General features: G+C 35.2%; 1 protein-coding gene across 1 annotated transcript in view; it reads left to right on the top strand.

Moving 5' to 3' along the window:
* The window catches only part of LOC130228738 (astrotactin-2-like), a 544,402-nt gene that overhangs the window by 288,962 nt on the left and 237,940 nt on the right, over positions 1-17,500 (top strand). The window contains exon 6 of the mRNA XM_056457174.1: positions 545-682. Coding sequence (XP_056313149.1) covers positions 545-682 — 138 coding nt within the window. The remainder of the gene's footprint in view (positions 1-544; positions 683-17,500) is intronic.

Raw genomic sequence — 17,500 nt, 5'->3', positions numbered from 1 at the left:
ACACATGCGCTATAGGGGAATTGATCAACTAAATTGGTCGTAGTGTATTAGTATAAATGAGTGTGTATGGATGTTTTCCACTACTGGGTTACAGCTAGAAAGGCATCCGCTGTGTAAAATATATGTCGGAATAGTTGGTGGTTCATTCGGCTGTGGCGACCCCTGATAAATAAGGGATTAGGCTGAAGGAAAATGAATGAATGAATGATAACGGCAGCCGGAAGAGAGAACAATGTCAGATTTACTGTCCAGCCTTCATAGACGCTGCATTACAAACACCTCACACAAGCGCTAATTGGTTTATTTTTTTTGTAATTTGATGCAAAGATGATATAAAACATGCATAAATACATATAAATGTTCATATTTTTTAAATAAATTAAAAATATTAAAAACGTTCATGGATTTATTTTCGTTAAACGCGTCATAACAGTCTTGTGAAAAGGGTCTGTGTGGTCTTGCAATAAGCCACTGTATTTTCTTGCCATCATTAACATTCTGCTGACAGGTTGTGCTCTGCATCTGTGTGTGTGTCTTGCTGCAGGTCGTCCTACAGTCTGGGTCAAGGCCTCTGGCTGCCGGTCACCAAGAGTTTTGTGGTTCCTCCGGTGGAGCTGTCCATCAACCCTATAGCCAGCTGTAAGACGGATGTGTTGGTTACTGAAGACCCTGGAGAAGTGCGGTGAGTTCATCACACACTCCCAACAAGGCCACACGTGTGTGTTTGTGTGTGTGGTTTCAGTTGGATAGCTACATGATACTGGGAAAAACAAACTGGAAAAAAAAATGTCCAAATTTGACCAATCAGAATGGGTCAAATTTGGAACAAGCAGAGACGTGTAGAGAAAAACAAGAGTCAGAATATCTGCCCAGTGTTTTATTCACTCATAGTGTCTAAATGTTTGCACTCTGACAGTTTTACCCTGCTGAAAAATCCAGCTTAAACCAGCCTAGGTTGGTTGGCTGGTTTTCGCTGGTTGACCAGCCTGGTTTTAGAGGGGTTTTGGCCATTTCCAGGCTGGTTTTCAGCTATTTCCAGCCTGGTCTTAGCTGGTCAGGCTGGAAAATGACCAGCTAAATACAGCTAAAACCAGCTTGACCAGCCTGGTTTAAGCTGGACATAGCTGGTTTAGGCTGGGCTCCCAGCCTGACTAGGCTGGTCAAGCTGGTTTTAGCTGGTGGTCTCCCAGCCTGACCAGCTAAGATCAGGCTGGAAATGGCTGGAAACCAGCCTGGAAGTGGCCAAAACCCCTCTAAAACCAGTCTGGTCGACCAGCTAATGTTATTTAAAAAATCACTCTAAGAAATGCTGGGTTATTTAAAACCAAATTGGGTAAAATATGGTTATTTAAACCCAAACATTGGGTTCAATTTGATTCTACACTCTCAGAAATAAGGGTACGAGAGCTGTCACTGGGGCAGTACCTTTTCAAAAGGTACATATTTAAAGCTGAAGGGTCCATAATGGTACCTCAAAGGTACATTTTAGGTGCATCTGGGTACTAATATGTACTTCGAGGCACTTCTATGTACTCTATAAATACAAATATGTATCTTTTGAAAAGGTATTGCCCCAGTGAGAGCTCCTGTACCTTTATTTCTGAGAGTGTATACATTTATTTAAAGCATATTAACCCAGCAGATGGTTTAGTCCGTATTACACACTAAACTGGGTTAAAATAACCCAGTATTTTTTTGAGGGTATAGCAATACTCAACAGCAATATCGCATTGCTTGATTTTGATATTTCTTGCAATATAACGCAATGTACATGCTTGAATATAAAATGTGCGTCCATTGTAGTTTGTGCACCTATTTTCCTATCAAATACAAGCTACTCAGTATGTGCATGGAAACACAGCTAATGCTGGTTGATTATACTTCAGAAATGTATACTTCAGCAGTGCTTTTATATGAGAAGCTCTGTTAAAATCTTTATTGTCGCTTTTTAAGTATGTGGAATTATGGAGCCTTAATCCATCATGCAAGTAGTTGCTGGGTAGTTGTGTTAAAACCTGTTGATATCAAGGAGAATGTGTATATGGTCTTAATGATAAATATGCATTGATGCATTTTATTTTAAATGTCTTTTCTCTGTGTTTTTGTATTTTTTTAGTGGACAGACAATACATGACAGAATTATGAGAATTTAATTTATTTTAATTTAATTTAATTTAATTTAATTTAATTTAATTTAATTTAATTTAATTTAATTTAATTTAATTTAATTTAATTTAATTTAATTTAATTTAATTTAATTTAATACATTTTTATATTTAATTTAATTTAATTTAATTAATTTATATTTGTTTATTCATAATTTTTATTTTATTTTACTTTATCACTCATTTATTTATTTATTTGTTTGTTTGTTTTTATTTATTTATTAGCTTTTTTATTTACATCTATTTATATATATTTATTTATTATTTTAATGTTTTTTCATTTTATTTTATTTTATTTATGTGTTATTTTATTTATGTTTAATTTTCTTTATGTATTATTTTATTTATTTATTTATTTATTTATTTGCTTGTTTGTTTATTTGCTTGTTTATATACTTATATTTTTGCATTAATACATTTTTATTTTATTTATTGTTGTTTTACTTTATCATTCATGTATTTATTTGTTTATTTATTTGTTTATTTATTTTATTTGTTTAAATATCTATTTATATTTATTCATTTATTATTGTCTTTTATCTTATTTTCATTTTATTTAATTTATGTATTATTTATTTATTTATTTATTTTCTTATAATTTTTATTTTATTTTGATTATTTAAATTTTTTTGTTTGTTTGTTTGTTTGTTTTTGTGTATATTTATTTATATATATATTTATTATATATATATATATATATATATATATATATATATATATATATATATATATATATATATATATATATATATATATATATATATATATATATATCTCAATGTGTGTGTGTGTGTTTATTTATTTATTTGTTTTATTATTTTTTTTTTTCCCAATAAAGCATTGTAATTCTTATTTCTCAGGCTAATAGTTGGCATTGTGACATGACACATTTGCGTGACACTAATATAGTTATATTAATTATAATAGTTAATCATATTAGTCATAATATTATAATATTATGAGTAAATGAACCTTTAGATTCACCTTTTTTTTCCAATGCTTAGAAAGTCTGCAGTCTAAGACATTTCCTTATACTTCCATCAGAGAGAGAGAGAGAGAGAGAGAGAGAGAGAGAGAGAGAGAGAGAGAGAGAGAGAGAGAGAGAGAGAGAGAGAGAGAGAGAGAGAAAGTCAGACTGTAATTCCTATGGAGTTTAAGTGGCCGAGCCCAGTTTTTATTTACAGTACTGAGCAGCAGCAGCGACTGAAAGTTATTGAACACTTTTTGAAGACATTTCTCTGTACCACAGCACTTAAACTCAAAAAAACAGCCTCTCAGGTTCAGTTCCCACAAACACCTGCCAATCAAACACCTGAACAAGAGCTTCACCACTGCCTACACACACCAGTCTGATCAATTACAGCACTGAAGGAACCACTTAAAGTGATCGTTCACACAAACATTTCAATTCCGTCATCAATTACACAACATTTACTGGCTCCAAACATATATGCATTTCTTCTTTTTTTCATTGCATGCATAAGAAGATGTTTTGAAGAATGTTGGAAACTTGTAGCCATTGACATTCATTGTAAAATATTAAGTATAAACACTACCTGACAAAAGTCTTGTCGCCTATGCAGGTTTTAGGAACAGCAAATAATAACTTGACTTGTATTTGATCATTTGCTATCAGAAGTGGCTTATATGTAAGGTAAAGGCCTCTAGATTACGCCTATTTGAGCACAATAATATATGATCATGCCTTGATTTTGAATGATTTGATTAGGACTGTAAGGTCTGATTTGCTTAGACTAAAGTCTGGTCACTGAACCTTCAATAATGTCCAGTATAGAATATGTGGTCATGCTGCAGTGGAAACAGAATGAATATTGTGTCTGACTCCATCATGAGCTTGGAGGACTGCATCCATACATCTCTGCAATGACTCAAATCACTGATTAATAAAGTCATCTGGAACGGCAAAGAAAGCCTTCCTGCAGGACTCCCAGAGTTCATCAAGATCCTTTGTATTCATCTTCAACGCCTCCTCCTTCATCTTACCCCAGACATGCTCAATAATGTTCATATCTGGTGACTGGGCTGGCCAATCCTGGGGCACCTTGACCTTCTTTGCTTTCAGGAGCTTTGATGTGGAGGGCTGAAGTATGAGAAGGAGCGCTATCCTGCTGGAGAATTCACCCTCTCCTGTGGTTTGTAATGTAATGGGCAGCACAAATGTCTTGATACCTCAGGCTGTTGATGTTGATCATCCACTCTGCAGATCTCTCACACACCCCCATACTGAATGGAACCCCAAACCATGATTTCTCCTTCACCAAACTTGACTGATTGCTTAGAGAATCTTGGCTCCATGCAGGTTCCAGTAGGTCTTCTGCAGTATCTGTGATGATTGAGATGCAGCTCAACAGATGATTTATCAGAGAAATCCACCTTCTGACACTTTTCCAAATGATCAACTAGAAGTCAAGATATTATTTGTCAGATAGATAGTTTTCATTACACTCCTCTTGCATTTGTAAATTGCATTTTCATTGGATGAAAGCTGTATATTTTACTAGCCTTGCCTACCTGAGAATCAAACGGGAAGGCTCAAACCTTTATTTAACTTAGTTTGTGCATTTTATCGCATGTAATGGCTTGCCTGCCATCAGTCTGTGTTCTAGCTGAGTTGTTGGGTTAGTTATTAATACTTTTCTCTTCATATGTGACACTCTTTACCTCTGATAGCCCCACAGCTGCCGCTGGCTGAAATGTCCTCAGGGAAACAAGCTATTTACAGTATGACTTTTACCTTTTTTTTCTTCTCGCAACAAGCTGTTTTTGTCATTATTGCAGTCCAACATATGCCAAGGTGTTCCTCTGGTGTCAGCACATTGTGTACTGTAATACTGTAGACGCCATCAACACATTTATTGAGGGCTTTAGTAGATAAACATCTCACTAGCTGACAAAATCTCAACTCATTAATACTGCATGTTGTTCTCGTGTGTGTGTGTGTGTGTGTGTGTGTGTGTGTGTGTGTGTGCACGTGTGTGTATTTAATAGAATAAATCCTACAGAATCTCTGCTGAACATTATAATAACTGATCACCATGCATTTGCAATAAGAAGCAAAGTTTGGCTCAATAGCATACCTGTCAACATTGGGATGTGAAAATAAGGGATATGCCCACAATAATTAGGAACCCCCCCCCCCCCCCCCCACACACACACACACACCCTTAAAAATACCTAAATTACTAAATATGTTCATTTGGAGCTTTTTCATTGTAAATAAACAGTTAAATGGTCAGTAATATGTTTTATTATTATTATTTACAAAAGAAAAATTTAATAGTATACATTAGCAGCAAATACATTAGCAAACAGTTCAGCTTATTAAAATCAATAGCTATTATAATGAAATAGAATCAAGCTATCAAATCTCATTAGCCATTTCTTCACTGTATAACTTACACACTCTGATTAAAGAGTAATGAATGAATCTCTTATTTATTTAGATTTGTCGTTTGATTATATTAAATAACAGAGGTGTGACTTTAAACATGCATCTAACATCACATCTAACCTTATAATGAAAGCATTCGATTGGTTTGCTAACTTTTTATGCTCATTTAGGACAAAATTAGTAGTGTTTGAAAAAAAAAACCCAGCAAGATCGACATCTTTAGATATTATTATTATTAATGATCTGTTTAAACATGCAGCCAAAAGTTGCAAAGTTTCTCTCCGCTTCAAATCGCGTGTACAGAATCCTTTTGGGAAACAGCGTCTATTAATCACTATGGAGCACGTCAGCTGACAGTCACGCACCGCTATATGACTGATTTGAGGATTGCATATAAAGGGGAGACGGCACCTGTAATGAAAAGGAAAGTGAATTCCGCCGTCTTTATATTGATTTCAAAGTGTTTTCATGCCTAAACAAAGCGAAAGCACAAAACAGACTCACATTTAAGAGCAAAGGGCGGCCCCTGGTGGTTCGGCGGTATGGGTTGCGTATAGGGAGGCTCAGCTCTTTAATGTTTATTTGCCACCCTTAAGAGAAAGACTGAAAATACGAGAGAAATACGGGAAAATACCTTTATGATAGCGTGATTTTATGATGCCTTTATGATAGCTAGGTATGATAGCGGGATAGAACTGTAAAATACGGGAGAATCCTGGGAAAAACGGGAGGGTTGACAGCTATGCTCAATAGTTTTACATTTTAACACTAGAATTACTGACCTTTTTATTTTCTGGTGCAAGTCCCGGGGTGTTATTCACCCCTGCTGAGATTTTCACACTTCTTCAGCTTGATTCTCCCCCTGCTTTTGTTGTGCAAATCATCCATTACCTGTGAGCCTGGCACATTTGTTTTTGCTCAGGCCCCGTTTACACTAATACATTTTAGTTTTAAAACAGTGTTTTAAAATGAAAAAGATCCACATCCACACGGGCGTTTCACCTAGCGTTTCTGGATAACTCTCCGTCCCCAATACATCGCTGAAAACGCACATCACTTGACCACACACACACACACTCTTTGAGCACATCTACCCATATGAGAGATGTGCACTTCGGACTGTTCATCAAGGATCTACTGCTAGATCTAATCTCAGTATATTTGTGAAACGTTATATTTAACTCATCTTGTCAATATGGGCTCATTCTGAAAACGTAGTCCCGTGGACGTTCTGGAGACCGTGAATTATGTAGCCGGGGGTATGTATGGCTGCATTTCATATTTTATTAACGAACACTACGGGGCAATGTGACGCCGTTTCTTTTCGCGCTTACCGGCTGACAGCTTATCCCGTGTGGAGGGCTTTCCCGCTGCAACCAGATTGTCCAGTTAGCTCGTCATGTACGTCGGCGGCCTTGAGACGGAGAGAGGTGATAAATTTTATCAATCGATAAAATTGGTTGAGTTTACGAAGGTGGAGGGTGGGTCTGTCGATTGGTCAGCCGGCCTGTCAGTCATCCAGTCATTCAATCAGTCAGACAGACGTTCGGTCGACAGCGGCCTCTGGTGGGTTTATGTGAGAACAGCATGGGCACGAACGGCACTCGCGAGACAAATTTGATGTATGAAAAAGCAAAAACAGACGCAGCGCCGAAACTATCCAACCACTGCTGCTTCAGCAATGCTCACGCCTTGCGTTGACGCGCTGCTTCTGCATGCAGTAAAGCTCTAATCTGTTAACATGGGCGACAAAAAAAAAAAAAGTCCTGCTAACGCTTGCAGTGTGAAAAAGGCTTTAGGAGGTTTCCTGAAGGTGCAGGTGATGTGCAGTGAGGGGTTTGCGTCATTAATAAACTATGACAGTTTGCGTTCATTGAAAGTTAAGGATGATTAATAAAACTATATGAAACTATATCCCTCTCTTGAAAGGGACGTCTTCAGTTTCAGGCTCAGGCAAACTTTACACTCACACTACAGGCGTACCGTGCCAAAACCCAAGTGAACTGCGCTCTGGCACACCTCTTCCAACCGGGCCAGGGCCAGCCAACTGAATCACGCCTGAGGCCTATTCAGAGAACTCACACTTCTCAAACGAATCGGGAAACGCACCTGGGCACGGTTCGGATAGCACAGTGTGAGAGCATCCTAAGTGAAGTTATGGTCTATGGTTTTCGACATGTTTGTACAAATACAGAATAAATGATGTCATTTATTAATAATAATAATAATAATAATAATAATAATAATAATAATAATAATAATAATAATAATAATAATAATAATAATAAGAAGAAGAAGAAGAAGAAGAAGCAAATAAAATAATAATAATAATAATAATAATAATAATAATAATAATAATAATAATAATAAATAATAATAAAATACTAATAATACTTCTACAACTACTACTAATAATATAATAATAATAATAATAATAAGAAGAAGAAGAAGCAAATAATAATAATAATAATAATAATAATAATAATAATAATAATAAATAATAATAATAATAATATAATAATAATAAATCTACAATACAATATATAATAATACAATAATAATAATAATAATAATAATAATAATAATTTTAATAATAATAATAATAATAATAATAATAATAATAATAATACAATAATAATAATAATAATAATAATAATAATAATAATAATTTTAATAATAATAATAATAATAATAATAATAATAATAATAATAATAATAACAATATTAAATCTACAATAACAATAATAATAATAATAATAATAATAATAATAATAATAATAATAATAACAATAATAAATCTACAATAACAATAATAATAATAATAATATAATAATAATAATAATAATAATAATAATAATAATAATAATAATAATAATAATAATAATGTCTGTCCCTCAGTTCCAGGTTAATCTCTGATCTGTCTTTATTAGTCCATCAAGTAAACAATCTGCATTGTCACTGCAGAAAAGTGCACAGTGCAAGACAAGCAGCAAAAATAAAAACTGAACCAAGAGTCCCATATAAAAAGTGCACTATACAAACAATCTGGAGACATAAATATGGACACGTGTATCGGAAAATACTAGGAAACACGTTATCATGGATTGTTCATTCATTCCTTTTCTTTTCGTCAGTCCCTTTATTAATCCGGGGTCGCCACAGCGGAATGAACCACCAACTTTATCCAGCATATGTTTTATGCAGCGGATGCCTTTACAGCTGCAACCCATCACTGGGAAACACCCATACACACTCATTCACACACACATACACTATGCACAATTTAGCCTACCCAATTCACCTGTACCACATGTGTTTGGATTGTGGGGAGAAACCGGAGCACCCGGAGGAAACCCACACCAACACGGGGAGAACATGCAAACTCCACACTGAAACGCCAGCTGATCAAGCTGGAGCTCAAACCAGCGACCTTCTTGCTGTGAGGCGATTGTGCTACACGCTGTGCCACCGTGCAGCCCCTAATAATCAGATAACTTAATACAAAATAAAAAAACAAGATTGGGAAGTAAACTAAAAATATGAGGGAGCACCGAGCGATCATAATGCTTTGAACTCAAAGTGCGAAACCATAGCTTGTTTTATGAAAGCTATCCTGACATGCTGCGATTAATGATCTTTTTTATTATTATTATTCAGCAGTAAATTTGCTCCTAAAAGCCTGCCAGGAATTATGTTCTCAGCTGCGAGTACATTACAGAAAATTTAAGCAGTTCTGGCACACACCGCCGTGTTATCGTTGCCAAATAAGTGAAGCGCTGTGAATATTATTCCACAGTTGTACTTTCCATTTGGTGTCCAGTATTGGGATTATATTCCTTTCTTATAAAACACCCTCTCTCATTTCCCCCCTCATACGCTTAGATCATTTCTGAGCTCTGATGATGAATAGCATTCATTAACATTTCAATTTCATCTCAGAATGAGGTGGCCCGTTGGGAAGTGAGGACAGTGACCTACTATTGGGTTTCTCCAGAATGGAAATGAACCTTTCTTTTACTCCAGAGGTTGCAGAGCATGTGGCTGTTTTCTGAAGCTCCAGAGGTTATCTTCATTCTGAAACACAAAGCAAACACTCCTAATCTCCTTTGTGCTTCTGCTGGGTTAATACAGCTGCCCGCTGAAAGGACATATATACCAGCCTCTGTAAGTAAACCAAAAAGAAGAAGTAGTGCATGCTTTGAAGGGATAGTTCACCCAAAAATGAGCACATCATGTCAATTTACTCACCCACATGATTTTTTTCAGCACACTTCTAATCATAATAGTTTTAATAACTCATTTCTAATCACTGATTTATTTTCTCTTTGCCATGATGACAGTAAATAATTGATTATATTTTTTTCAAGATGCTAATATTCAGCTTAAACTGACATTTAAAGGATTAACTAGGTTAAAGTTAGGGTAGTTAGGTAAGTCACTGTATAATTGTCCCAATCTGCGAGCAAGCTCACACAGATCGCTGGAGAACTACAAAATCTGCCACCAAAAGAACTACAAATCCCATCTTACCTGTTCACACACACCAGTTGCAGTTCACCCTCTGATTGCGAACACACAGATGGAAGCTCAGCATGGACTACTTCTAGGACTGGTTATACAGCTCACAGACACACACACACACACATTGAGCTGAGTCTTGTTATCCTGCAGCACTACGAAGCATTTTCTTGTCTTGTCTTTCTTTTTGTCCTGCCTTGTTTTATCGTTTTGATTTCTTGCGACCGATTCTGGATTTCTCTGTATGTATCTGTTTGCTCCTGTTTTGATCATTGCCTGTCTGACTACTCTTGCAAATAAATATACGTGGATGCTAACTTTGTCGTCCAGCACCTTCAGATTACAAAAATGATGGTTTGTTCTGTAGACAATCAAAACTAATATTGCTTACAGGGGCTAATAATATTGACCTTAAAATGCTTCTTAAAATATTAAAATCTGCTTTTATTCTGGTTGAAATAAAACAAATAAGACTTTCTCCAGAAGAAAAAATATTATAGGAAATACTGTGAAAATTTCCTGAATCTGTTAAACATCATTTGGGAAATATTTGACACATTCATATCGATAGATTAATGGGCTTTATACACAGCTGGAGATGCTGGAGTGGGATTGATCAGGGGATTTACGGAGTGTCTGGGAAACTGCAGCTCTTCAGGATGGCTTTAAGTGGATCTGTGGACTGCTAGAACACACAGACCTGCTGGTAAATATCTGGGGAAAACAAGACATTAGATAGCAAGAGTCTGTCAAACACAGCATCTACAGTTGAAGTCAGAATTATTAGACCTTCTGTATATTTTTTTTCCAAATTTCGGACTATAATTTTGATCTTAAAAGGGTTTCAAAAAATATTTTAAACTGCTTTTATTCTAGCCGAAATAAAACAAACAAGACTTTCTCCAGAAGAAAAAATATTATAGGAAATACTGTGAAAAATTCCTGAATCTGTTAAACATCGTTTGGGAAATATTTGAAAAAGAAAACAAAAATTCATAGGATGGCGAATAATTTTGACTTTTTGAGCTGAATTGGTGATTCATATAATGAATGTGAATGGTGACAGGTTTTTTAGATTAAAAACAAATACATACAAACGAGTCCAAATCAATAGCCATGGCCTTGGTGACACACTGATGTCTTGTGAAGCCAAATACTGGCTCTATGTAAAGCCGCAGTCACACTGGACTTTTCTCCCCATAGACTTCCATTCATATGCACGCGAATGCGTTAGACCAGAAACGCAAGCTCGTGCGTCAAGTTTCGCAGATCGCTGCATTGAAAAGTTCAAGCTTGGTGAACTCTGACCTGCGAAATCAGTCACATTCATATCCACAGTTCAATGGGCTTCATTCACAGCTGGAGATGCTGGAGTGGGATTGATCAGGGGATTATGGAGCGTTTGGGAAACTGCAGCTCTTCAGGATGGCTTAAAGTGGACATGTGGGCTGCATGGATGTACCAGAACACACAGACCTGCTTGTCGATGTCTGGGGAAAACATGACCTAAGATAGCAAGAGTCTGTCAGACGCAGCATCTACAGTTGAAGTCAGAATTATTAGACCTCCTGTATATATTTTTTCCCAAATTTCGGACAATAATTTTGACCCTAAAAGGGTTTCAAAAAGATTTAAAACTGCTTTTATTCTAGTCTAGACTTTCTCCAGAAGAAAAAATATTATAGGAAATACTGTGAAAAATTCCTGAATCTGTTCAACATCATTTGGGAAAGAAAAAAAATCACAGGAGGGCGAATAAATGTGACTTCAGCTGTAAATCATGCAGGATCAGCTTCTATAAACAGAGCAGTAAAAATCTATGATGCGCCTCAATCCGACGGCAGACTTTCAGGGATTGAAGTTTTGAGTTTCACATGAATCACGGTGACAATAGAGATTCCCAGAGATTCAAGAATTCATGGGCCTGTTGAAGATGAGTATTGATCTCAGCGCTTTATTGCATATTACAAAGGGCTGAAATGAGCAAAGACTTCTTGTTATATTACAAAGAGTGGTACAATACTGGTGTAGGGCAGCGAAGCCAATTTGCAGTGTTCATATTCATTGGATGGTGCGTATGGCTCGGCTCTATGGGAATTTGATGGCCGTTTTTATTATCACCTGCCAGGTGAAAAATGTAAGACTGAAGCAGCCTGATTTATCGAGTCATTCACGTCTGTAGGATAAATTGTGTTAGATGAATTACTGTGGTGAAGTTTAGGTTTAAAGGAGACCTAATCACTTTTATAAGGGTATTAGACACAATTTTGTGGCAGCAGTGTGTGAATAAAACCAACCTTCATTCATTCATTCATTCATTCATTCATTTTGTTTTCAGCTTAGTCTCAACATTTAATGGTTAAAATTAAATAATTCTGTTTTTTATAATCAGACTTGATAAAAACATTCCCACTAGTGACATCTCTCCCTCATTAGCATAAACAGCAGCCCTGAGTGAGAAGCAGCCGTCTGTCCATTAGAGTACCTAAGGGTGCTTTCACACCTGTGGTTCGGTTCATTTGGTCCGGACGAAGGGCAACAAATGATACATTGTAGCATTTCTCTGCCGTTTTGGGTTCTTTTCACACCACACTGATCGCTTTGGTCTGAACCAGTTGAAAAGAACCAAAATACAGTCATGTGACAAAACCCACATCACTCATTGGTCAGATGTTATTGAACGTATTTCCTAAACTGCTTTTTGATTGGTCTGAAGTAACGTGTGGGAAAATGCCATTGAAACTCCCGCAAGTAAACAAACCGGCAGACACTAAATGTAGCTGTTCTGGCTGGTTGTATCCCTGGTCATAGTATACTATATAGTTTGTTAACATCACTTTAGACAAACTATTCATTTCGAGAATGAAGTGCAACTGTGGTTGGAAAACAGTGTTCTAGTGCATTGTAGTCGACGAAGGTGTTAGGAGGCGTGAATTAATTTAGTTAAACTGTGACATGGTCATCTTCCGCAAATACTACCAATGATCCATCAGGTAATGTTTCCCCCCTCTCTCTCTCTCTCTGTTTAAATTATTAGTAAAGCGCTGTCAACAAGTATTTTTCCTCCAGACCCCGTAAGATGGGACAACGCATCAGACTACGGCAGCTGGGTTAGTCCAAAAAGGCGCAGTACTTTTTGTAGTTGGGTCTGTTTTAGTTCGGATCATGTTCTCGCCACAAACAAACCGCTTCAGGGTTCATTTGAACGAGTACCAAGACCACCTCTTCAAGGAGGTCTCGGTTCGCTTTTTTGGTCTGCTTTTGGTGCGCACTCGAGTGCGATTGCTACATTCGCACCTGCCCAAACGAACCGCACCAAGCGGGAAAACGAACTCTAGTGCGATTCAACTGAACTAAATAAGACAGGTGGGAAAGCACCTTAAGAGGCCACCGAGAGCATAATAAATGTGGAATTTTACACAAGAGTCTAATAGAATTACACCAAGTTTTCACTATATGTTTACGCTTTGCTTGAGATTGAATTAGTCTGTGGCAGACGTTACAAAATTGTGTTATTTTTACAGTATTGAAAACTGGGAAAAAAAAGTGAGTCGTTGTATTATTCACTTAACTACTTTACTGTTTGTTTGATTTTGTTCACTTAATATACACTAATTTATGCACATCTGCATTTAGGTAGAAATGTTTAAGAACTTAAATCAGACGTTAATTCCTAACGGAAAGATGTGTGTAGTTTTGACTGAGTTAAACATAAGCAAGACGACACAAAACATGAACAAACTTGAATTTAGGCCAGTAGGTGTCAGTATAGAGTCTAATAGCATTATACTGTACCAAGTTTTCAGAAGTTACAAATTGTGTTATTTTTACAGTATTGAGCATTGAGTCATTGTATTATTCACTTAACTACTTTACTGTTTGTTTGATTTGATTAATTCCTTACAAGCTGTGTTTTTTACAGTCTTTAACAGTGAGTCATTGTATTATTCACTTAACTACTTTACTGTTTGTTTGATTTTGTTCACTTAATACACACTAATTTATGCATATCTGCATTTAGGTAACAATGTATAAGGACTTAAATCACACGTTAATTTCTAACAGAAGAATGTGTGTAGTTTTGACTGAGTTAAACATAAGCAAGACGACACAAAACATGGACAAACTTGACTTTAGGCCAGTAGGTGTCAATATAGACTCTAATAGCATTATACCAAGTTTTCAGAAGTTACAAATTGTTTTACAGTATTGAGTATTGAGTCGTTGTATTATTCACATAACTACTTTACTGTTTGTTTGATTTGATTATTTCCTTACAAACTGTATTTTTTACAGTCTTTAACAGTGAGTCATTGTATTATTCACTTAACTACTTTACTGTTTGTTTGATTTTGGTCACTTAATATACACTAATTTATACAAATTTGAATTTAAGTAACAATGTATAAGGACTTAAATCACACTTTCATTCCTAACAGAAGGATGTGTGTAGTTTTGACTGAGTTAAACATAAGCAAGACGACACAAAACATGGACAAACTTGAATTCAGGCCAGTAGGTGTCAGTATAGAGTCTAATAGCATTATACCAAGTTTTCACTATATGTTTATGCTTTGCTTGAGATTGAATTAGCCTGTGGCAGAAGTTACAAATTGTGTTATTTTTACAGTATTGAAAACTGGGAAAAAAGTGAGTCGTTGTATTATTCACTTAACTACTTTACTGTTTGTTTGATTTTGTTCACTTAATATACACTAATTTATGCACATCTGCATTTAGGTAGAAATGTTTAAGAACTTAAATCAGACGTTAATTCCTAACGGAAAGATGTGTGTAGTTTTGACTGAGTTAAACATAAGCAAGACGACACAAAACATGGACAAACTTGAATTTAGGCCAGTAGGTGTCAGTATAGAGTCTAATAGCATTATACCAAGTTTTCAGAAGTTACAAATTGTGTTATTTTTACAGTATTGAGCATTGAGTCATTGTATTATTCACTTAACTACTTTACTGTTTGTTTGATTTGATTAATTCCTTACAAGCTGTGTTTTTTTACAGTCTTTAACAGTGAGTCATTGTATTATTCACTTAACTACTTTACTGTTTGTTTGATTTTGGTCACTTAATATACACTAATTTATACAAATTTGAATTTAAGTAACAATGTATAAGGACTTAAATCACACTTTCATTCCTAACAGAAGGATGTGTGTAGTTTTGACTGAGTTAAACATAAGCAAGATGACACAAAATATGGACAAACTTGAGTTTAGGCCAGTGGGTGTCAATATAGAGTCTAATAGCATTATACCAAGTTTTCAGAAGTTACGAATTGTGTTACTTTTACAGTCTTTAACAGTGTACATTACACTGTTACTAATACATTGTAATATTCACTTAACTACTTTACTGTTTGTTTGATTTTGTTTACTTAATATACTCAAATTTATGCATATCTGCATTTAGGTAACAATGTATGAAGACTTAAATCACACGTTAATTCCTAACAGAAGAATGAGTGTAGATTTGACTGAGTTAAACATAAGCAAGACGACACAAAACATGGACAAACTTGAATTTAGGCCAGTAGGTGTCAATATAGAGTCTAATAGCATTACACCAAGTTTTCACTATATGTTTATGCTTTGCTTGAGATTGAATCAGTCTGTGGCAGAAGTTACAAATTGTGTTATTTTTACAGTATTGAAAACTGGGAAAAAAGTGAGTCGTTGTATTATTCACTTAACTACTTTACTATTTGTTTGATTTGATTATTTCCTTACAAACTGTTTTTTTACAGTCTTTAACAGTGAGTCGTTGTATTATTCACATAACTACTTTACTATTTGTTTGATTTTGGTCACTTAATATACACTAATTTATACAAATTTGAATTTAAGTAACAATGTATAAGGACTTAAATCAGACGTTGATTTCTAACAGAAGAATGTGTATAGTTTTGACTGAGTTAAACATAAGCAAGACGACACAAAACATGGACAAACTTGAATTTAGGCCAGTAGGTGTCAATATAGACTCTAATAGCATTATACCAAGTTTTCAGAAGTTACAAATTGTTTTATTTTTACAGTATTGAGTATTGAGTCATTGTATTATTCACTAAACTACTTTACTGTTTGTTTGATTTTGTTCACTTAATACACACTAATTTATACAAATTTGAATTTAATTAACAATGTATAAGGACTTAAATCAGACGTTGATTCCTAACAGAAGGATGTGTGTAGATTTGACTGGGTTAAACATAAGCAAGATGACACAAAACATGGACAAACTTGAGTTTAGGCCAGTAGGTGTCAGTATAGAGTCTAATAGCATTATACCAAGTTTTCAGAAGTTACGAATTGTGTTACTTTGACAGTCTTTAACAGTGTACATTACACTGTTACTAATACATTGTAATATTCACTTAACTACTTTACTGTTTGTTTGATTTTGTTTACTTAATATACTCAAATTTATGCATATCTGCATTTAGGTAACAATGTATAAGGACTTAAATCACATGTTAATTCCTAACAGAAGGATGTGTGTAGTTTTGACTGAGTTAAACATAAGCAAGACGACATAAAACATGGACAAACTTGAATTTAGGCCAGTAGGTGTCAATATAGAGTCTAATAGCATTATACCAAGTTTTCACTATATGTTTATGCTTTGCTTGAGATTGAATCAGTCTGTGGCAGAAGTTACAAATTGTGTTATTTTTACAGTATTGAAAACTGGGGAAAAAAGTGAGTCGTTGTATTATTCACTTAACTACTTTACTGTTTGTTTGATTTGATTCCTTCTTAACATAACACTGTGTGTTGTTCTGACTGAGTAAAACATGAGCAAGGTGACCCAAAACATGGACAATCTTGAATTCAGGCCAGTAGGTGTCAGAATAGAGTGTAAAACAACTATTAACGTTACACAAAAGCACAGTATTCAGTTCTTTATACAGTAAATGTAATAGTAAGAGTACAGTGAAGCATGCTGTGTGCATTTGCTTGTCTTTTATTAGCTGAATGCTGTTTTGTTTTGAGTTGGCTCCAGCAGGCAGCTTTCACTCATGGGTCTTCCCTGTGAATATCATTAGCATAATTAAGTGGGCTCATTATTCATTGTGCCGCGTGTGATGTGGCAGACATTTCCTGCGCAGCTAGAGAACTAATTATTTCCCAGATACATTACGCCGATATAATGTATTCCTCTGAAACTCCACTAATCACTCATAAAATGTGTGTTTCCGTCCTCAAAGTTATTATTTTGTCCCTGCCATGATGTTAAGTACTAATTATGCGTTATAAATCATTCACAGCCTCAACTAAGCAAGTTGAAATGTATTCAAGTTGGAGTTTGATTGAACTAGGGCTGCATTTTAAACTCTTAAACACTTCAAACATTCGCTCATTAGGGAGAAATGGAGACAATGTTG

Source organism: Danio aesculapii, chromosome 5 (assembly GCF_903798145.1).
Source record: "Danio aesculapii chromosome 5, fDanAes4.1, whole genome shotgun sequence".
In the NCBI taxonomy this organism is placed as follows: Eukaryota; Metazoa; Chordata; class Actinopteri; order Cypriniformes; family Danionidae; genus Danio; species Danio aesculapii.
Note: the sequence above shows the minus strand (reverse complement) of the source record. Positions and strands in the feature narration are given on the sequence as shown.